Source organism: Corythoichthys intestinalis, chromosome 18 (assembly GCF_030265065.1).
Source record: "Corythoichthys intestinalis isolate RoL2023-P3 chromosome 18, ASM3026506v1, whole genome shotgun sequence".
NCBI lineage: Eukaryota > Metazoa > Chordata > Actinopteri > Syngnathiformes > Syngnathidae > Corythoichthys > Corythoichthys intestinalis.
In genome coordinates, this window is record NC_080412.1 from 33,433,098 (window position 1) to 33,456,406 (window position 23,309).

Consider the following 23,309-nt stretch of genomic DNA (forward strand, 5'->3'; position numbering starts at 1 on the left):
CAAAGCATGATGTTTCAACCCCCATGCTTCACAGTGGGTATGGTGTTCTTCGGATGCAATTCAGTATTTTTTCTCCTCCAAACACGAGAACCTGTGTTTCTACCAAAAAGTTCTATTTTGGTTTCATCTGACCATAACACATTCTCCCAGTCCTCTTCTGGATCATCCAAATGCTCTCTAGTGAACCGCAGACAGGCCTGGACGTGCACTGGCTTCAGCAGGGGGACACGTCTGGCAGTCTAAGATTTGAGTCCCTAGTGGCGCATTGTGTTACTGATAGTAGCCTTTGTTACTGTGGTCCCAGCTCTTTGTAGGTCATTCACTAGGTCCCCCCGTGTGGTTCTGGGATTTTTGCTTACCGTTCTTGTTATCATTTTGACGCCTTGGGGTGAGATCTTGCATGGAGCCCCAGATCGAGGGAGATTATCAGTGGTCTTGTATGTCTTCCATTTTCTAATAATTGCTCCCACAGTTGATTTCTTTACACCAAGGGAGGAGTGAAGAGTTACAGAAAACGTTTGGCCTTCGTTATTGCCAACAAAGGGTACATAACAAAGTATTGAAATGAACTTTTGGTATTGACCAAATACTTGTTTTCCACCATGAATTGCAAATAAATTATTTAAAAATCAAACAATGTGATTTTCTGTTTTTTTCCCCCCACATTCTGCCTCTCATGGTTGAGGTTTACCCATGTTGACAATTACAGGCCTCTCTGATCTTTTCAAGTAGGAGAACTTGCACAATTGGTGGTTGACTAAATACTTATTTGCCCCACTGTATGTTTGTTGTGTGAAAAACATATGAGGTTATGCAGCACCCCTCTCTCTCTAAGCAGCTTCTTGCTCATGCTTTATAGTTCTATAGTTTCACTACATTTCTCACAGTTTAACTAACATTAACAGTAGAAAACACAAACAGCAGGACACTTCTCTCTAAGCAGCTTCCTACTCGAGTTTTGCAGGTTATCAAGTTCACGTAGTTTAATGTTATGCTAACTCTGATGCAGGTCAGACTTTCAGTAGCAAAATTAGTGGTGTGGTTCCCACCTCCTCAACTCTGGTGTCTATTTTAAATTACTTACAGTGGCTGCTGCTGGTCAAAAACGAAAAACTTCATATACCCCTTCTCTTTGGAGAGGGCAGAGAAGGCGGCAAGTTGTCGACATGTATTTCTGTCGGGGCTGTGTGAAAGTGCGTGTGTGTGTGTGTCGGGGGTGGGTCATGTCATCAGCCAATCAAACGTGCGTTTGAGGGTGGGAAATGGACCAGCGCATTCAGCAAGTGTAAAAGGGTAAATGTAAGTTTGAACATCATGAAAATAATTCACTTAATAATGGTCGGGTCAATTCTATCTTGACAACATCTGGGTAGACAATCTAAAACATCACCTACATAACTGAACTCATAGGCGGAGTTTGACTTTTGGGGCGGGGGGGGCATAAAATGTAGATGAACCCGAAACGCAGTTTCAGCAATAAAATTAACTTCCAAGAAAAATATGATATTAAGTTAAAAATAAGTGTTTTTTTGTTTCCCATCATTTTTGAGGGGGATTCTAAATCAGGCTCCTTAAGACAGCTATAGACCCTACCCACCGACGTCACAAAACCACGTGCTCGCTGTATGGTTCCGCCCCCTTGTCCGTCATTTTGTCTCTGTATTAGCATTGGTTTCAATTGATCGAGGAATTTAAAATGCATTTCATGGAAGACCCGGTGCTTTCGGATGCCGTAAACTCACTGGATGTGTTGCATAAAAGGCGTTATGTGGAAAAGCTTCATTCTATACAGTCGCCAGATCCATATTTGATGCCCAAATCGATGTTTTTCGAACCACTGTCTTCGCCCTGTCTGCCTGACATCTGCTAGCTACCCTGAACTGTAGAACTATCTTGTCCACACAAAATCAGCCTATTCTCACGAAAGTTTGAAAAACTTTAAGAGCTTGGAGGCTTATAAATACTTTGTTGCTGGTTGGGTGAAACAGGTCCTCGTCCACGAAAATTCGGCAGGAATCTATCTTGTGCTTGGAAAGGTGAGTTACGAAATTTTCAATTCAAAATCTTTTGTTATTGCTAACATCCACTGTCAAGTCTAATGTATTTCATGTCGTTTGTCAATGGAGTTAGGGCTTTTATTGTTTATATGGTTTAGCGATAGCACTCTCACTACATACATACGTGTATGTTGTCGGCGATTAGCCTAGCAATGATCTTAATTGTGGTTGTCAGCCCAAAACCCTCTAAATATATATTAAATGCATCTTACCAGAAATAAAATGACTACTACATAATCTGTGGTAATCGTTTGGAGCCCAGTTTTCTCGTCGAATTGCAGCAGCCCATCTCGCTCTCTTCTCTCCGGGTCTCTCGGAATCCGGTAGAACTTCAAGTCTCTCCGTCTTCTCCGTCTATCTTCTTTGTTATTGCAACCGACCGCCACACACGCCTTCACCATTTTGATTATTAATGTTAACGAGCAGAAAAACACGTCGTAAATAGGAGGAATGTACGTAGCCGTAACAGGGAAACATGATGTGTTGACGGACAAGTGGGCGGCACAAGTCAGGAGGAAGGAGTTGTGACGTCACGTGGGTAGGGTCTATACTTTTCGCCAAGATCGTCATCCATTGATTATGGTATGCCCGCCGGTGTTAACAGGTATTCTGTCAAATTTTTCACCCCATCAGAAATTGCAACTTTGTGTTATAAATGGCCACAAATACAGTGGTTACAAAGTAAACACTACAAGCTTTCTTTAAATAAAGGAATATTTACTTATGTTTGATCATGGACTGACATGTAGAAAAGTTCTCAGACACATTCTGTCATGTTAGCTGCACACAACAACTACACGCCGCTCTATCCCTGTTTATGTCTTCGCCGTGTAGTTAAGCATCAATTTACGCCATATTCGTGTGGAACATGTACAGTATGTTTACGATGCTACTTGTTTACTTAGCACCTGTGGATAACATTGAGAATCCAATTGAATGTGAAAGAGGGCTTATTCACCCCCACAACAGCTTTGGGAGCAAAATATTATAAGGCTGCAAAATTCGTTGTACAATTAGCATCTTTAGTGGGGCAAAGTGAAACTCCGCTCACCATTTTGGTCCACATTTTAAATCCTTGGTTCTTGCTCAGTAGTTTTTGTCGCTTTTGAAAGTTTAGGTTTGAAAAAATTCCGTATATCCATCTTGCCTCTTCATTTCTCAGGTGGTTTTAGCTAAGCAAAGCAAATGACTGTCTAAGGTGCTAGTTGTGTTACTTTGTGGGTTTCTTGAATAAGACAACTTACTGTAAGGTTTGACTGACAGACCTTTAGTTAGAGAACAGAGGAGAGGCACCATCAACATTAATTGTCCACTGGCGGGCTGTTTATTAGCTGTCTCAAGCTCGCTGCGTATCTCTGACATCCCTGTACTGTGACGAGCAGACATTACTAATCGAACATGCAGATACGATTTGCTCACATCATTACAATAGTCACATGATCTGTTTGAAAAATAATTTTGACCCGTTATAATTTTTATTTTGTTCATTTCATTCATTTTTGTTGGTTTTATTGATTTACAACTTTTATAGACAATATTTAACCGAAAAATTCTTAATTTTAAAATCTAAAAAGGAAAGTCAATTACATGCAATGACACTTTTCTTCTGCCACCAAGGGCGGCCTAACCCCCCAAGCAAAATCTGCTTATGACTGAACTCTATAAAACTATATAATGCATATAAGGTTGCTTAAAAGTTTGTGGGGACAATTTGAGCATCCTGAAAAGCTGCTAGTGTTATGTCCCTACCGTCCCACTGCAAACCTACGCCCTTGGCTTATGACCCACCAATGGAAATTGAAGCTTTATTTTCGTCATACTGCTGGAAAGCATAGTACAATTTCTGCTATCTGTCACCATGGAGTAAAAAAGCTTTACCTGTACTGACATCAGGTTGTTAAGCATCCTAAGCTAGTCTGTGAGCAATTTAAAAAACTTGCCAGGAATAGTGTCAATCATACTTCAGTTTGATGCTTTGTGACAGCCCTAAAACTACTGGTAAACTGATGCTGAACTGCTCTCCGGGACTGAACATCTTTTTACTTTTCTTTCAGTCTACAATCTTTTCTAGCATTTGCTTCTTGGAGATCTGATATTTCTATTAATTTAATGCATGAAACCTCTTCTCAAAAAACACCCACTTTCACATGTGGTCGAGCGCAGAAGCTGAATGATGAAAGCATCATGAGGAGTCAGCTGGATATGAAGACCCCTCACCACTCGGTGTCCGGTCGCAGCTACTTGGCCTCCACCCCAGACAGTTCCAATGTTGCTGTATTTGAAGTGAGTTGGACTCAAGATTTCTTTCCGTAGCTAGATTTTTGTCTTTAACTTTGTTATTTCTAAAAAAATCTTAGGGTGATTGGGTTTGGTTGAAAAAAGTCCCACCTGGAAGTGTTTCAGGCGTCAATAGCAGCACTGAGTCAGTCTTCATCAAGGTCAGTGTTTTGGAAATGATTAGGAAAGTGTACACGGGATTCCCATTCATTCCGTTCCAATTGTCTTCCTTATTCTTGTAGCTCCGAGACATGAGGCATGAGAATCTCAATCTCTTCTTGGGACTCTTCCATGACTCTGACATCTTCGGAGTGGTGACAGAGCACTGCTCCAGAGGCAGTTTGGAGGATTTACTCCTCAATGAGGACGTGCGCCTGGACTGGATGTTCAAGTCTTCCCTGTTGATGGATCTAATCAGGGTACTGTGGAAACTAGGGTTGTTCCGATCATGCATTTTTGCTCCCGATCCGATCCCGATCGTTTTAGTTTGAGTATCTGCCGATCCCGATATTTCCCGATCCGATTGCTTTTTTTTTTTGCTCCCGATTTAATTCCAATCATTCCCGATAATTTTTCCCGATCATATACATTTTGGCAATGCATTAGGAAAAAAATGAATAAAACTCGGACGAATATATACATTCAACATACAGTACATAAGTATTATATTTGTTTATTATGACAATAAATCCTCAAGATGGCATTTACATTATTAACATTCTTTCTGTGAGAGGGATCCACGGATACAAAGACTTGTGACTTTGTATATTGTGACTAAATATTGCTATCTAGTGTGTTTGTTGAGCTTTCAGTAAATGATACTGCAGCTATGCCCTAATGCATGATGGGAAGTGGAACCATGACTGTGCGTAGTGCTACCAATCTATATATTTTCTCTGCGTTGGGAAATAACATAAGGTATTAAGAAAAAGATCAATTGCTACCTTGCTTTCCCACATTGCTTCCCATGATATTTCTAATCATAGGGAGAGGGATTTTAAGGCTTTACCCAATTAAAAAAATGCTCCAAAGGCTGCCAAAATTCACTCTACTCATTTTACGCTGCCTTTTATCTCACTATATAGGTAAAACGGCGCCATTACAGATCGAGCGCGACAATGCGTGAGTGGGTCATGCAGTGCATGCATTAATTGCGTTAAATATTTTAACGTGATACATTTTTTAAAAAAATTCTTACCGCCGTTATCGGGATAAATTTGATAACCCTACCTTAAGCCTAAACTAAAGATTCTGGATGAGTGTAACATATTATGTCTGTAACGTCAAATACAATTAGAAAACGATTTAATTAAAAAACATATATGTATTAAAAAAAGGCATGGCCGATATTTTTTTGCCGATTCCGATACTTTGAAAATGGCGTGATCGGACCCGACTGATCGGGATCGATCGGGACATCTCTAGTGGAAACCAAAGAAGCCGCTTGCGCTCGATGCGGCGAGCACTTTTTAAGTAGTGTTGTATGATTTACACGTCAGGGGATGAAGTACCTACACAATCGAGGAATCATTCACGGACGACTCAAATCCCGAAACTGTGTGGTGGATGGGCGCTTCGTGCTGAAGGTGACCGATTATGGCTTCAATGAACTACTCAGTACCCAAAACATCAGCCTGGAGGAAGAAAAACCTGAAGGTGAATTTATGACAAGTCCTCCATTTAGTACACAACTGGTCTCATCTTGGTTTAACCTTTATATCTTTTAAATGCCATCTGAAGATCTTTTCTGGACTGCTCCTGAAATGCTGCGTAATGTCTCCCTGAGGAGAAGGGGTACTTTTCCTGGGGATGTCTACAGCTTCTCTATAGTTGCACAAGAAGTGATTTCGCGCTCTGCACCCTTCTGTATGCTGGACATGCCACCAAAGGGTGAGTTAACTCAGTCAAGTAAGTAAAAATCTGCAAAATCTAGACAGAGAGTGCTGTTTTTCTTTCAATCCGATAAGTATTTTACTTTTCATATAAAGTGGTTAGTTTAATGCCGCAGTTTGGAAAAGCTTGGAATTTGGTATTAGGTACATGGAGTACGCTTTTTTTTTTTTTTTTCTTTTTTTTTTAGTAATTAACAGTGCATATTTTAATGCTGTTATTAAAGGTTAAAGGGGAAAGATGCCAACTATGGCTGAAAATTCAAAACAATGTGTTTATCACAATAACACAATAATAGTCAGACTACATTGATAAAAGCAAGACATTCAATCTGCTTGTGCGTCTCTCGATGTTATTGTTTATGTTAGTGTTGTCTGTGTTTTGGCAGAGATTATCAGCAAGGTCAAAGAGCCCCCTCCTTTGTGTCGGCCCTCCGTGTCAGTGGACGAGGCCCCCCTGGACGTCATTCAGGTCATGAAGCAAGCGTGGAGCGAAGAACCCGAGAAGAGACCAACGTTTCATGATATTTTCAAACAGGTGAAAATATACACGTCTGGAGGGCGCAATCTTTGTGGCCGTGTGTCACGCTGTCTCGCTTTTGTCTCAAAAGTTTAAAAGCATCACCAAAGGCAAGAAGACCAATATTATCGACTCAATGCTGCGGATGTTGGAGCAGTACTCCTCAAACTTGGAGGATCTGATCCGGGAGAGGACAGAAGAGTTGGAGGTGGAGAGACAGAAGACGGACCAGCTGGTGGCTCAGATGTTGCCCAAGTGAGTTGCACAAAGTACAAAAAGACTGACATCCTCAAATGTATATCGTGACAAAGTTTTTCCTCCTTCATGCAGGTCTGTGGCCCAAGCGCTGAAAACAGGCAAACCGGTCAAGCCTGAGCACTTCAACGACGTCACGCTCTACTTTAGCGACATTGTCGGCTTCACCACCATCTCAGCTCTCAGTGAGCCCATCGAGGTGGTTGACCTGCTTAATGACCTCTACACGCTCTTTGACGCCATCATTGGCCTGCATGACGTGTATAAGGTGACCACTACTTCGCCTTTCTTGGAGATGCACGCGTGATTATTACTATTATTGTGAACAAAAACCGACGCAATGATTGAAACACTACAATTGAAAAACCATTTTAGCTAACTGAAATGAATAAAAACTAAAATTTAAAACTGAACTGAAAGTCTATTGGTTACATCCCAGTGTATGAAAAATGAGAACCAATAATGAAATTAATAAAATCTAAACTAAAACCTATTATTATTAAAAAAGAAAACTCCAAAAGCTAACAAATTTACTCTAAGACCTCATTTAAACTACCATATTTTCCGCACTATAAGGTGCACCTAAAAGCCTTCCGTTTTTTTTCAAAAGCCGACAGTGCGCCTTATAATCCGATGCGCCTTATACAGTACATGGCACAATATTGATTACCATAAATTTCAGACTATAAGGCCCACCTGACTGTAAGTGGCCACCAGTGTTGTTAATCTTACTGAAAAAAAGTAATTAATTATAGTTACAAATTACTTCTCCCAAAAAGTAATTGCGTTAGTAACTCAATTACCTGAATGTAAGAGTAATTAGTTACTTGGCAAAGTAATTGGTGATAATTACTTTTTTTTTTTTTTCCAAAAACAAAAAAAACAAACAAAAAAAAAACATTGGCCACGCTATGTGAATTTTTTTGTGAAGGTTTTTGGTACAATTGGCCCGAGCCCAATTCTTTACCCTAATTTATCCTTTACCCTGAATCAACTGTTAAAAGTTGTTAAAATTGCTCCCATTATTGCATTAGTTCCCTTCTCTCTACTTTCGACATATAAAAGTTTTAAAATTGTTTCATCATTTAAAGATAGATTCAAGTCAAGATTTTGCCGATTTAGAAGTATTTTAGATAAAAAGTTACTTAGGTTCGCTAGGAAGGTTCTCTACAACAGAGCCGTCCTAAAAAGTCTACTGCTTTAAGATGGCGGCTGTCTACTTACTCATTTAGTGCCATGTCTGTCATTTTGCATCTAGTTATATCTATGTACAGTACATGCGATATCTACCATGTCTACCATATCTACCATAACATGCGGGCGTAGTTTGTAGGCTATCGGCTACAACATGTATTATTGGAGCTACCTAGCATCGCGTTTGCTCGGCGTCACAACTTACTTGCCTCCTCCCTACTCCTGCTCTGCTCTGTCGTCTCAGTGAGTCCGTCTCCCTCAGACTTTTCGACCAATATAGTAACGCATAGTAACGCATGCCTTTCCGTCCTCAGTAACGGTAACGGCGTTGCCAAGATGAGAAAAGTAATTAATTAGATTACCCACTACTGAAAAAAATAACGCCGTTAGTAACGCCGTTATATTGTAACGCCGTTATTAACAACACTGGCGGCCACCCACCAAATTAGACACAAACACAGCATTTGTTCAGAGATAAGATGTATTGGACTATAAGATGCAACTGTCCTCACTGTATTATGGGATATTTACACCAAAATATATCAACCGGTAACACTTTTTGTGACAATAGCATCATAAGACTGTCATAAGACCAAATGAAACACCATGAAGCTCTGAACCAATTGGTTGCAAAGCTTCATTGCTTCAAGAAGGTTTATTTGGCCATCACTGCTCCCTTGTGGGAGACAATCAGCCTCTGCTACCACCTGCTTTAAACACTGATGTCATCCAACATGCCTCTTAGCATGCATTGCAACGCTACAGACAAAATTCATGTTCTGTATGAATTATTTCTTCAGTTACTGTTCCAGTTGTTTCATTAATTGCTAGTAATGATATTTGGTAACAGGACAAAATGAAACACCATGAAGCTCTGAACCAATTGGCTGCAAAGCTTCATTGCTTCAAAAAGCTTCATTTGGCTATCACTGCTCTCTTGGGGTCAAGTGAAGCTGTCAGCCTCTGCTGCCATCTGCTATCAACACTGTTGTCATCCGACATGCCTCCTAGCATGCATTGCGGCGCTACAGACAAAATTCTTGTTCCGTGCTAATTATTTCTTCAGTTACTGTTCCAGTTGTTTCATTAATTGCTAGTAATGATATTTGGTAACAAGACAAAATGAAACACCATGAAGCTCTGAACCAATTGGCTGCAAAGTGTCATTGCTTCAAGAAGCTTCATTTGGCCATCACTGCTCCCTTGGGGGACAGTCAACCTCTGCTGCCACCTGCTGTCAACACTGTTATCGTCTAATATGCCTCCTAGCATGCATTGCAGCGCTACAGAAAAATTCATGTTCTGTGCTAGTTATTTCTTAAAGTTACTGTTCCAGTTACTGTTTCATTAGTTTCTCTTATGATATTTGGTAACATTTTATTTGACAGTAGCATCATAAGACTGTCATAAGACAATCATAATTATGACATGACACTATCATGAGCATTAATGAATGCTTATAACAGATGACATTTAGTGTCATCTGCGAAATTATCTCACTTTTAAATGGATGTAAAAGAGCCAAACTGGACATAAATTGAGTTAGTGACATAATTTGATGACAATTAATGACATCTGTCATAACTCATAAGCATTCAGTAATGCACATGATTGTGTCATGTCATAATTATCACGGTCTTATGACAGTCTTATGACGCTTCTGTCAAATAAAGTGTTACCTATTAACCCAAATAAATCAACAAAAAAGCTGCACTGGACTTTAAACTGCAGGATTCAGAATGAGGGGGGAAAAAAATAGCGGCTCATAATCCGAAAATTACAATAGTCATGGCATGAAATTCCCTTTAGTGAAGCTCCTTCATAACGCAGCCCCAACCACTACTACTATTACAGCTACTGCGCCTTATAATGTGGTGCGCTCTAAAAATAAAAACTTTTAAAATAGGACAATATATTCAGGGTGCATCTTATATGCCGTTGCACCTTATAGTGCGAAAATACGGTAATTAGAGTCAAGTCAAAAAACTCTAAACCAGTGGTTCTAAGCCAGTGGTTCTTAACCTGTGTTCGATCGAACCCCAGGGTTTCGATAAGTCAGTCTAAGGGGGTCGGTGTAGGTTAAGACACGCAGGGCGCTATTTTTTGACACTGACTAAATCTAGGCAAAGGGGCGTTTTGGACTGGTTAGTCCCCATTTAACAGGCTTCATTCTAATTATTTCAACTGCTAGACCTCTATCTGATCAGAGGAGAAACTGGTTTGCTTAGTGGAAGGTTGACTCTCACTTGGTATAAGGAAGTACAACAGACCTACGGGTGACGTGTACTGCGTTGACATAAAAAAATAAAAAATAAAAAAATAAAAAAACATTTCATCATTTCATGCAATGAAAATGGTATATTAGGCTAGTATGCGATATGTCCACATGAAAACAAAAATGGAAACAGAAATGATTCGAGTTTAATTTCATTTTCCAACTTGAAGCAAGTCAAAAGGCAAAATTATTTGTTGTAATTTAACAGTTTTTTTTTTTACTAGGTGTACACATTTTGTGATCATTTTGTGCTGGGTGTTTCATTAAATTTGATATTTGAGGTGTAAGCATGACAAAAACTGCAAACAGCAGTTTAACGTTGAACAATATATGATATATTCCTCCAAATTTGAATTCTAAGATATGCACATTGGGCCAGTCTTGGTTTAGTGGTCTGATGATGATGCACGAATAAAGATAAAAACATCCATTTTGGCTTGTTTAGAAGCATGCTGTCTAAATAAGAAGAAATCTGAATGGAAATTCACTTACGTTTTAGCTTGCTAGCTTAGATATATCGATTTTGAATTTGGAAAAAAAAAAAAGATGTTTCTAATTCCAAAGGGTTCGGTTAATGCACGTGTGAAACTCATGGGTTTCGGTACCTTTAGCAAGGTTAAGAACCACCGCTCTAAACTAAATAAAACTAAACTTGAGGCCTAACAAAACAAACATACAAAAAACCTACCAGTATTACAACCGTGGCATGGTGTTCATCATCTCTTGTTCTGGGGGTCTTTAGGTGGAAACTATAGGAGATGCATACATGGTGGCCTCCGGAGTTCCCAATAGGAACGGCAACCGTCACGCCGCCGAAATGGCCAACATGTCTCTAGACATTCTCCACTGCATCGGCACCTTTAAGATGAGACACATGCCTGAATTAAGAGTTCGGATCCGGATCGGCTTGCACTCCGGTGAGCAACGCGTCCGAACAAAACCTTTCCGAAGTTAAATACTTCTTATGGAAATAAATAGGAATGAAGTGTAATTCTAAAGAATGACAATCTGGTCTACAGCAATGAACCTTTTGGAGAAATAAATAAATAAAAGAAGCATGAAGTCATCTTGGTTAAAGCAGGCCAAAAAAAGACTCAAACTGTCATTTAAAAAAGGAAAATCACATCTGCATATATTCCTGCTAACTGTTTCTTGCACCCTAAATCCTTTCCACATGTTTCTACTGTGTAGTTACACTTAAAAGACATACCTGTTGCCTGTAATGTGGGATATGGATATTAAATCAAATCAAATCAAATCAAGGCAAAGTTGATTTGTTGCAGATAAATACACAAGCTGCTAAAAGGCAAGGAGGTATTTTTACCTCTGTTATCCTCGTCTGGAACTTATTCCTGGAATAGTGAAGCACTATCCACTTAGGGTGCTCACATCCAATTAACACACAGCATCCAACACAAGTCAGTGCTATTCACCCAGTGTAAAGGTTTCCTTTTTCAATCGACGCTTTGGTCTTTTAGGAATTTGAAATAGTGATTGGAAAAATGAAATAAGTGTAAAGTACAGACAAATTGACTTCATTTGTGTGTATGCTTTCAGGCCCAGTCGTAGCAGGAGTAGTGGGCCTCACAATGCCTCGCTACTGCCTCTTTGGAGACACAGTCAACACAGCGTCTCGAATGGAGTCCACCGGGTTGCGTGAGTGTCTCCTGCTGTACATGCTGAGTGAACGTCTATAAGAACAAAAAGTGTGGGTTTTTTCCTGAGACTAACATGTGGCTAAGGGCAGGTGTGTGCCTGTTGCTTGAGGCTAAACAGGGCTTTAGGTGACGAGTCCTTTCTAATCTCTTAAGACTATAAACAGAATTAGAGGTCAATTTGAAGTTTTACTGTAAATAAGCCGGTATGCCCTGGTGGCCCGGTGCATGTTCCAGGAACGAAGTATAAAAGGTGTTTTTTAAGGAGATTGATGTTAGCAGACGTCAGTGATCTCATGAGCACTTTGATCGTGTACAGTCCCTCCCACTTAAAATGAATGGCGTACTGCAAGCAACACATCACTTACGCTCATTAATATTCATGAGCTGTGCTTAATTTGTAAATCATAAGGTGCCAGAATGCAGGGATGATGAGACGGGTACAGGTCCCGGAACATACGCAGAAAATGGTGGTGAAAACTACATGCAAATGGCCACATGCCATGCTGTGGGACTTACAAGCCTCAATTTCAGATAATATCCATTGTATAAATATTATGACAACAATTTACAATTATTTAGGCTATACTCTGCACAGCAGGGGCAATTGCCCACATAACCATTGGTGGGACTTACAGTACACCTGGCTTGGCTGGCTGTCTGTGAACCTGGCTAGCTGTTGTGGCGCTAGCCTTCTGATGCACGCCGGCCTGCCCGTTAGCATGATCGCTGCAGCTTCCCTCATTGCCGGTTCTTGCTTTTCTGTCACGTTTTGAACCATCTTCCTAATTTTTGAAAAAGGACAGTAAATGAAACTGTCTTTTTGGCATGTTGAAATACCGTTTGATCCTGATTGCTTGCTCCCAATTGTAATTTATAATTTGTTGGCCAAGCTTTTCAGTGCATCAACAAATCTCTGACTCAAATGACGTTAAATTTTTATAAACTACGTGCAATTCTTGGGATTTGTTCTGTAAATGAATTTATGCATATTATTATTTTATTTTACACATTAAAAAAAAAAAAAAGTTTTTATGTTATTTAGGGCTGTCAAACGATTAAAATTTTTAATCGAGTTAATCACAGCTTAAAAATTAATTAATCGTAATTAATCGTAATTCAAACCATCTATAAAATATGCCATATTTTTCTGTAAATTATTGTTGGAATGGAAAGATAAGACACAAGACAGGTATATACATTCAACATACAGTACATAGGTACTGTATTTGTTTATTATAACAATAAATCAACAAGATGGCATTAACATTATTAACATTCTGTTAAAGCGATCCATGGATAGAAAGACTTGTAGTTCTTAAAAGATAAATGTTAGTACAAGTTATAGAAATTTTATATTTAAACCCCTCTTAATTTTTTCGTTTTAATAAAATTTGTAAAATTTTCAAACAAAAAATAAACTAGTAGCTCGCCATTGTTGACGTCAATAATTATTGGCTCATGGATGGTGCCATAAAATCAGTCGCACCCAAGCGCCAGCAGAGGGCCACAAAACACAAAAAAACAAGTAACAAATGGACATGACACTGTCATTTTAATCTGTTTGAGCGGAGCATGTGCGTTAATTGCGTCAAATATTTTAACGTGATTAATTTTAAAAAAAATAATTACCGTCCGTTAACGCGATGATTTTGACAGCCCTAATATTATTATTTTCTATACACAAGAGGTGCCGGATATCCCCAAATAAGTCCCAGAACACAGGGAGGCCAAAATCAAGAGGTGCCAGATCTTGTTCTGGCAGGTTCCGGCACAAATTAACCCCTGTCCATGACGTTAGCAATTGTTGCTAGGCGGGTCAACCTCCCGTTTGTCCCTAATAGTTAATGCGTGGAAATAGTGTACGGACGAGATGTTTACTGAGCTAAACCTACCAACTCTGTCCGAAAATGATGTCCCTGGTGCCCAGTTCACTGGTAAAGATGTGGAAGAACATACAAATTTTCAGTTAAAGAGATGGCATGAGTGTCGAGGGCTGAAAAAGACGGGAAAAAGAGCCCACCTGATCCAGAGGTTGCTTTTTTTATCGACACCTTTTTTTTGTGTGCATTGCCTTACGCCACTGACAGTTTCCCAGGTCAAGCCACTTCTGAACCTGAAATTGCGGCAGAAGCACCTGACCTGGGCTAGAGAGAAGCAGCACTGGACTATTGCTCAGTGATCCAAAGTACTTTTTTCAGATGAAAGCAAATTTTGCATGTAATTCGGAAATCAAGGTCCCAGAGTTTGGACTAAGACTGGGGAGAAGGAAATGCCTAAAGTCCAGTGTCAAGTACCCACAGTCAGTGATGGTCTGGGGTGCCATGTCAGCTGCTGGTGTTGGTCTACTGTGTTTTATCAAGGGCAGTGTCAATGCAGCCAACTATCAGGAGATTTTGGAGCACTGCATGCTTCCATCTGCTGAAAAACTTTATGGCGAAGAAGATTTCATTTTTCAGCACGACCTGGCACCTGCTCACAGTGCCAAAACCACTGGTAAATGGTTTACTGACCATGGCATTACTGTGCTCAATTGGCCTGCCAACTCTCCTGACCTGAACCCCATAGAGAATCTGTGGGATATTGTGAAGAGGAAGTTGAGAGACACCAGACCCAACACTGTGGATGAGCTTAAGGCCATTATCGAAGCATCCTGGGCCTCCATAACACCTCAGCAGTGCCACAGGCTGATTGCCTCCATGCCACGCCGCATTGAAGCAGTCATTTCTGCAAAAGGATTCCTGACCAAGTATTGACTGCATAGTTGTTTAAAAGTGAAACCGAGGATGAAGATTTCATTAGATTTATGTGATTTGTAGTGACACTGATGGATTAGTAAACTTGTTAGCATGTTCTTTTTTCTACTGTAATCTACCACTTAACAGCTACGTTACATTAACATACCGAGAACATTCTCAGTCTGTTGTTTATGCGTCATGTAACGTTCTTAATCAGCGCGTTGTTCTCAATTCTATTTTTATTTTTAATTGCCTTTCAACATGACATGTCTGTTCTTGGGAGTTGGATTTTATCAAATAGATTTCCTCCAAAAAATGTGACCTAAACTCTTGTGCGACTTCTGTACGTTTTTTTCCTCTTCATTGCGCATTTTTTGGCTGGTATGACTTATACTCAGGTGCGATTTAGGGCACTTTCCATACCTGTCAAGTTGTACGGTTTTGGCGTAATTTGTACAAGTGAGCACTGATTTTTAAATGTGTACGCCGTACGTTCAAAATCTGTACGTTTTTTGTGCATTACGTTTTTTTTTTTTTTTTGTCACCGTTTCTCCGAGACAATGTGCGTTACTATGCGTTACTACGTTGGTTGAATGACGCGAGAAAAATCAGACACGCAAAGAGAAGAGTGTTTGTTGTGACGCTGTAGCAAACGGGATGCTAGGCTAAATGGCTCCAATATTTCTTGGCTGTTGCCGACAGCCTACAATCTACAACTAGATATCGCATGCATATAGAACTACAAGCGAAATGACAGACTCGGGGGCGTTAGTAAACAGTCGCCATCTTAAAGCAGTGGACTTCTCAGAAAGGCTCTGTTGTAGTGAACCTTCCTAGCGAACCTAAGTAACTTTTTATCTAAAATACTCCTACATCGGCAAAATCTTGACTTTAATTTATCTTTAAATGATGAAACAGTTTTAAAAACTTTAACATGTCGTAAGTAGACAGAAGCGAACTAATGCAAAAACGGGAACAGATTTAACAACTTTAACAGTTGATTCACAACATTAAATGACTTCCAAACATAGGAAAGGTTACTATGTTGTTGTTGTTTTTTTAAATGAAAACAAAAAAAAAACAACAAAAAAAAGACATGAAAGGTAACACCAGTTACGTTGCCAAGTAACTAATTACTGTTACATTCAGGTAACTGAGTTACTAACTCAATTACTTTTTGGGAGAAGTAATTTGTAACTGTAATTATTTAATTTTTAAAAGTAAGATTGGTAACACTGGTCAGTAAGATGAAGTCTGCAGAATGAAAAGTGACGAAAGCGGAGATTTTATTCTGCCAATTTGTTGCCGAACACAATTTGCCCGCAACTATTGCTGATCACTTCTCAGAATTAGCAAAAGAAATGTTCCCTGACTCAAAGATTGCATCGGTAAGTTAACTTTATCATTTGACCTTTTTAATTTATAATTGGACACACTAACGAACTACCTTCAAGTCAAAATGAATTCCGAGCCGAAGTGCAACCATCAAGACATGATAGAAATTGCCAAAAGTGCTACATACAATTATAACAAAAGTCCCTGTTAAATTTTAGTTATCATGATGTAGATGAAGATATTGATTGTTCTTTGATTTCAGCACGTTATATGATACAATATTATCAATAAATTCATATTATTTTAAAAATTGAGTTTTATTTTCGTTTCATATTGCCTGCTATATACAACGTTGTAAGATTAGTCACCAATTTCTAAGGGGGTACGTAACTATTTGTAAGATTGCCAACGGTCTCGGGTTGACAGGTATGACTTTCACATTAGACCAAGAGGACCAGCATCTGGTTGGAGAGCTACCTCACAACAACACTTGCAAATTACTTTTGAAGTTTCAGTCTTCACACTGCGCCAATTGAACTTACCGAGTAGCATCACGTGGACTAAAGGCGCACTCATTGATTGGACAGATTGAGGAGAGGAAATACGTCCCTCCTGAGAGCGGAGAGAGTATGAAGCTTCACAGCAGCTGCACGTAATGTATCCTAAGCGCACCCTGCTCCGCTTGCATAAACAAGCGAAGCAGGGTGCGCTAAAAGCGGACCAAGACCCACCATATTTTAGCGGACCAGAGTTCGGTTGTTTGGTCCGAACGAGAGTTCGGTTGCGCGTTCACATTTACAAAACGAAGCAGACTATCAAGAAAAAAAACTCTGGTCGGTTTAAAAAAGACCAAACAGCGCTAGTGTGAAAGCGCCTTTATACTCAGAAAAATACAGTACTTCATAGTCAATAGCGGTCATCATTAGGATGAGCCAGAGCCATTCCTAGCTGAATTTTGCAAAGAGGCGTGATGCAACCAGTCCAGGGTGAAAGCCTAACGCTAGACATGTTTGAAACAAATGCTTATTATTCACTGCATGTTTTTATGTTTGTCTTGTGTAGCTTACAGAATACATGTCAACCAGACCACAGTAGACATCCTAAACAGCTTGAAACTGGGATACAAAATTCAAGTTAGAGGTCTGACGGAATTAAAGGTAAATCGGATCAAACTGGAAGTCTTTCAAATATAGAAAAAGGTAATGACTTGGTAATGTGTTATTCAATAGGGAAAAGGTGTGGAGAACACGTACTGGTTGGTGGGAAGAGAAGATTTTAAGAAAGCTTTGCCTATTCCACCAGACCTTCAAGGGTAAGGACAGTACTTCTTAAATAGTGGAGCATGTGACCTCGGGGAACATATTTTTTGGCCGTACTACAATAAAGTGTAATTGCACATCCACTCGGTGGGTGGCAGTGGCACTCTCATTTTCAGAGTGTGCGCAGTATTTTTGAACCAAACAAGAGCACACAGCAAAGAGCACTGGAGACATGAAGAGCTAAGTTGCGGAAATATGACGAAGCATATGTAGCGTTTGGCTTTGACTATTGATACAGAGGGAGACGAGGAAAGACCAGTCTGTTTACTGTGTCTAAAAATGTTTGCAACGGACAGCAGGAAGCCAAATCAATTAAGATGTCACTTAAAGACAATAGAACCCAATCACATTGATAAGCCACTTGATTTTTTTTTTTTTTTTGTGTGAAAACGTGCCAAATATTGCCACCAATCGTCCCACTTTGTCAGTGTTACATAAGTAAACCAGCAAGCATTGTTAACATCATATAAGGTGGCATAGCAAGTTGCTCAGTGCAAAATAACCCTACACCATAGCAAAAGTGTGCCTGCAGTAAAATTAAAAACTGTCCCTCTGTTCAATGACATGGCATATTGTCCTAATGAGTTAATGTTGCTAATCAATTTAAAATTATTATTATTATAAACAGGTGGTTCCCGGGTTATGACGTACCCGACTTAGGCGATTTTGACTTTACGACGGCGAAGTCTAGTCCGCCATTCCGTCTCGTCTTGTTTTTTGTTGTTGTTTTTTTTCAAAGCAAAGTCGCATAAACAGTACCTAGTGCTTGCCATGCCTCCCCCCCAGCAGCGTTGCTGCCGTCCTCCTGCAGTTCCTGACGGCGTCAAGTCCCACCCGCTGTCATCTCCAGTTTTCTTGTGTCCGCCCAAGAAGCGCCCTTTTCGGCTTAGGAGAGTCATGACGGCCGCCCCAACCTCTGGTTCTCCTTTGAAAGCCGACAAAGCGCTTTTTTCTACCGGGCCCAAGCAGCCACCCTCTGTAATTTCCGGTTCTCATGTGTCCGCCCGAAAAGCGCCCTTTTCAGCTTGGGAGAGTCATGGCGGCCTCCCCAACCTCCGGTTCTCCTCTGACCGCCGACAAAGCCCTTTTTTCGAACTGGGCTCAAGCAGCCACCAGCTGTCATTTCCGGTTCTCATATGTCCGCCGGAGAAGCGCTCTTTTCGGCTTGAGAGAGTCATGATGGTTCTTCCATATCCGCCGACAATGTGTCTTTTTCGGACTTCCCACTTCCTTGTTCTCATGATGCTGCTGCCGCTTCTCCCCCGGCGCCGACTCCTCTTGCGAGTCACAATCTGTTTTTTTTTTAGTTCGGATGGCCGAGAGGCAACCTGAGCGGCCATGACATCCCCCCCTTTCTCACCTCCCGACTCGTTCCATGGCGCCCTTTTCTCTCAGCAAAGCCACTCACTCACGAGTAAAGCCCGAATATTTTTATTCATTCATTTTTTAAGCCCGAATAGTCATTCAATATAACGGCATTTAACACAACGCACCACACAGTATCTCATTTTTTACTTGATCTTATTAATATGACGAGTAATACATGCTTTTGGACAGTTATTGTGTATTTGGAGGTACTTAAAGGGTTAATTCCGATTTACGTGGAAATTCGGGTTTCATTGCCAGCCTAGGAATGGAACTCATAAGTAACCCGGGGACTACCTGTATTGATTTTATTGGTCAAAAAATGTACCTTGAGTGTATTTTTACAGTTTAGCATAGGCGTAGTTTTACTTTTGTGGCGGGGGGGGGGGGGGGGGGCAAAACATGTTGATGACCGCGAAACGCAGTGTCAGCAATGAAATTACCTTAAAAGATATATGCTCGGATAATAGTTTAGCCCATGCTCGTACATACTGGCATCCCAGTTGTGTGTGTGTGAGTTTGTGTGCGTATATGTGTGAGCGCGCACGTTTTTCTGTCTTACCTAGTGGAGAAGTAGACGCCGCATCCATTTTGACTGAATATTCCAGCCAGAATCTGTCCTCAGGTGGTTTATACTAAGCGAAGCAATTGGCCGTCTCTAAGGTGTTAGTCACATGATTTGTTTGAAAATACTGTAATTTTGACCCATTATAAAAATATGTTTGTTTTTTTTTAAAATTAATTTCATTCATTTTTGTTTTTGTTTTATTCCGTTACAACCTTTAGAGACATTTTACCGGAAAAGACTTAATTTTAAATTCATATATAGGAAGGTCACTTACGTTCAATGACATTTTCGGCCACCAGGGGGCTATGCCCCCCCCAATCTCCGCGTATACAGTTTAGATGTGACTTTTTTGTTTTTCAGGCTTTTTTTTTGTCATTAACAAACCAATGTTAATAAAGTTATACTTTATTGTAAGTTGATCTAAATTACCTAACCCTAACCTAAACCCTAACCCTTTTTTTTCCTTTATTATTAAAAAGACAACTGGGTTAAACCCTAAACCCAAAGTTATGCAGAGGTGTACTTAAAATAATACTTTCATAGACAAATTATACTGTTTACAGTGGCGGCAGAGATTTTGGGGGGACGTGAAAGGTTTACATCTTCTGGGGGGTGGGGGGGACAGAAAATAATTGAGTAGCACTGGGTAAGGGGCATCAAATCTGTTGGTTAAGTACTGCACTTACTTTTTAATGTTGGCTTTTGGTCATTATTCTGTTTGCATTTCTTCTTCCAGGGGAAGTAATCATGGCATCGGTTTGGATGAGATTCCACCAGACAGAAGACAAAAGTTTCTGGATCGCCAGAAGAAGATGGGCTAGATTGGTGCTGAAAGCTTTGTTTGTTTTTATACAACTCACAGCCACTAAGTGTGTGCACTATAGACTGTTGAGGTCTAAAATGTGTGCCGCTAGAGGAAGGCACTGTAATACTGTTATACAGGTGTGTAACCTTCATCTATAGTAATGCTGCAATTGCATTAATGCTGTAAGCTTTCCTCAAACTAGATGCGAAAACTTTAGATCATTGAGCAGATATTCAGCCATTAATCTGTGGCTTTCTTTTTGCAAAATGACTTCACAAATTTACATTCAATTCTTCGAAGGTGATGATATTATAACTATTATAGTATAGCTCTGCTCAGTGGATCAGGACATCCTCAGCATACGATTATTATTATTATTGCTTAAGTCAGGTCACAACATTTTTGATAAAAGTGAAGGTTCAGTCTGACTGACGTAAAAAATGATGTCGGGGTCAAAATACCACCAGGAAAACAAAAATAATCACATTGAACGACAACCTGTGCTCTACTGCAAAGTGGAATATGTACTGTATCTACTTTAATGATATGTGTATTGATTTTTCAACATGATACTGATGTGTTTTACCATGTCAGAAAAAAAAATACAACAGGAATTAATTTCAGATCATTGTTGGTTTGCTGCATGTATATACCGTAATTAATGTGCACACATTGGTTGGTCCGAAAGCATAAAGGATGAACAACAGAATATTTTCTTGGATAGAAATGGTAGGACCTTCTAGACTTTGAATCTTTTATTTTATTTAATTTTTTGCCAAAGACAATAGATACAGCGGACTTAACCCAAACGTAAAGGACTGTGCAAATTATTTTGAATGGGAGGTTCGTTGTGTTGATGTAAATAAATTATGGTTTAAGTGGAAATATTTGCTTTTGTTTTGATGCTTGCTGAATTGAAACATGGCACATGCTGCAGTACACAGACAACATTAATTATCCATCCATTTTCTTCTGTTTTGTTTAGACTATTTTTGATTTTTAATTCATAGTGACATTACAAAAACATACACATTTCAAAAATTTTTAAGCCACATAGATGATTTAAAATATGGTAAATTGCTACAGTGCTGGCCAAAAGTATTGGCACACCTGCAATTCTGTCAGATAATGCTCAATTTCTCCCAGAAAATTATTGCAATTACAAATGCTTTTGTATTAATATCTTCATTTATTTTGCTTGCAATGAAAAAACACAAAAGAGAGTGAAAAAAAAATCAGAATGAAAAAAAAAATCATTATAATTTTACAGAAAACTTCTAAAAATGGGCCAGACAAAAGTATTGGCACCCTTTGAAAAATCATGTGATGCAGCTCTAATTTGTGTAATTAACAGCACCTGTTACTTACCTGTGGCACATCACAGGTAGTGGCAATAACTAATTCACACTTGCAGCCAGTTAAAATGGATTCAAGTTGACTCAACCGCTTTCCTGTGTTCTTGTGAGTACCAAATTGAGCATGGAGAAAAGAAAGAAGACCAAACAACTGTCTGGGGACTTGAGAAGCAAAATTGCGAGAAAGCATGGGCAATCTCAAGGCAACAAGTCCATCTCCAAAGACCTGAATGTTCCTGTGTCTACCGTGTGCAGTGTCATCAATAAGTGTAAAGCCCATGGCATTGTAGCTAACTTCCCTAGATGTGGACGGAAAAAATGGGCCAGAGAAAAGTATAGGCACCCTCAGCCCAATACTTGGTAGCCCATTCTTTAGACAAAATGACTGCGAACAACCGCTTCCGGTATCCATTAGTGAGTTTCTTACAATGCTCTGCTGGAATTTTAGACCATTCTTCTTTGGCCAACTGCTCCAGGTCTCTGAAATTTGAAGGGTGCCTTCTCCAATCTGTCATTTTCAGATCTCTCCACAGGTGTTCTATGGGATTCAGGTCTGGACTCATTGCTGGCCACTTTAGAAGTATCCAGTGCTTTCTCTCAAATCATTGTCTAGTGCTTTTTGAAGTGTGTTTGGGCATTGTCCTGTTGGAAGACCCATGACCTCTGAGGGCGACCCAGCTTTCTCACACTGGGCCTTACATTATGCTTCAAAATTTGTTGGTAGTCTTCAGACTTCATAATGCCACGCACACGGTCGAACAGTCCAGTGCCAGAGGCAGCAAAGCAACCCCAGAACATCAAGGAACCTCCGCCACGATTGGCTGTGGGGACTGTGTTCTTTTCTTTGAAGGCCTCATTTTTTTTTTAACCCCCGTAAACTCTATGTTGATGCCTTTTCCCATAAAGCTCTACTTTTGTCTCATCTGACCAGAGATCATTTTTCCAAAACGTTTTTGGCTTTCCCAGGTAAGTTTTGGCAAACTCCAGACTGGCTTTTTTATGTCTCTGGGTCAGAAGTGGGGTATTGCTGGGTATCCTACCATGGATACTCTTTTCATTCAGACGCCGACAGGAAGGACGGGTTGACACTGTTGTACCCTCGGAGTTCAGGACAGCTTGAACTTGTTTGGATGTTAGTCGAGGTACTTTATCCACCATCCGCATAATCTTTCATTGAAATCTCTCGTCAATTTTTCTTTTCCGTCCACATGTAGCGAGGTTAGCCACAGTACCACGGGCTTTACACTTATTGATGACACTGCACACGGTAGACACAGGAACATTCAGGTCTTTGGAGATGGACTTGTTGCCTTGAGATTGCCAATGCTTTCTCACAATTTTGCTTCTCAAGTCCTCAGACAGTTGTTTGGTCTTCTTTCTTTTCTCCATGCTCAATGTGGTACACACAAAAACACAAGACAGAGGTTGAGTCAACTTTAATCCATTTTAACTGGCTGCAAGTGTGAATTAGTTATTGCCACCACCTGTTATGTGCCACAGGTAAGTAACAGGTGCTTTTAATTACACAAATTAGAGAAGCATCACATGATTTTTCAAAGGGTGCCAATACTTTTGTCCAGCCTATTTTTCGGAGTTTTGTGTAAAATGATCATGATTTTTTTTTTTTTTAATTCATTCTCTTTTGTGTTTTTTCATTGCAAGCAAAATAAATGAAATATTACTACCAAAGCATTTGTAATTG

The 23,309-nt window shown here is 39.9% G+C and overlaps 1 protein-coding gene across 2 annotated transcripts in view; it reads left to right on the forward strand.

The window, feature by feature from the left end:
• The window catches only part of gucy2d (guanylate cyclase 2D, retinal), a 29,535-nt gene extending 8,398 nt beyond the window's left edge, over positions 1–21,137 (forward strand). The window contains exons 7-19 of one of the 2 annotated variants that reach the window (XM_057821367.1): positions 4,221–4,340; positions 4,415–4,495; positions 4,577–4,753; positions 5,834–5,990; positions 6,075–6,224; positions 6,613–6,761; positions 6,835–6,998; positions 7,074–7,266; positions 11,210–11,384; positions 12,025–12,123; positions 17,258–17,352; positions 17,425–17,507; positions 20,184–21,137. In XM_057821367.1, coding sequence (XP_057677350.1) covers positions 4,221–4,340; positions 4,415–4,495; positions 4,577–4,753; positions 5,834–5,990; positions 6,075–6,224; positions 6,613–6,761; positions 6,835–6,998; positions 7,074–7,266; positions 11,210–11,384; positions 12,025–12,123; positions 17,258–17,352; positions 17,425–17,507; positions 20,184–20,268 — 1,728 coding nt within the window. In that variant the 3' untranslated portion in view covers positions 20,269–21,137. The remainder of the gene's footprint in view (positions 1–4,220; positions 4,341–4,414; positions 4,496–4,576; positions 4,754–5,833; positions 5,991–6,074; positions 6,225–6,612; positions 6,762–6,834; positions 6,999–7,073; positions 7,267–11,209; positions 11,385–12,024; positions 12,124–17,257; positions 17,353–17,424; positions 17,508–20,183) is intronic. The other variant, XM_057821368.1, reaches the window with a different exon arrangement.
• The last annotated feature ends 2,172 nt before the right edge of the window (positions 21,138–23,309 follow it).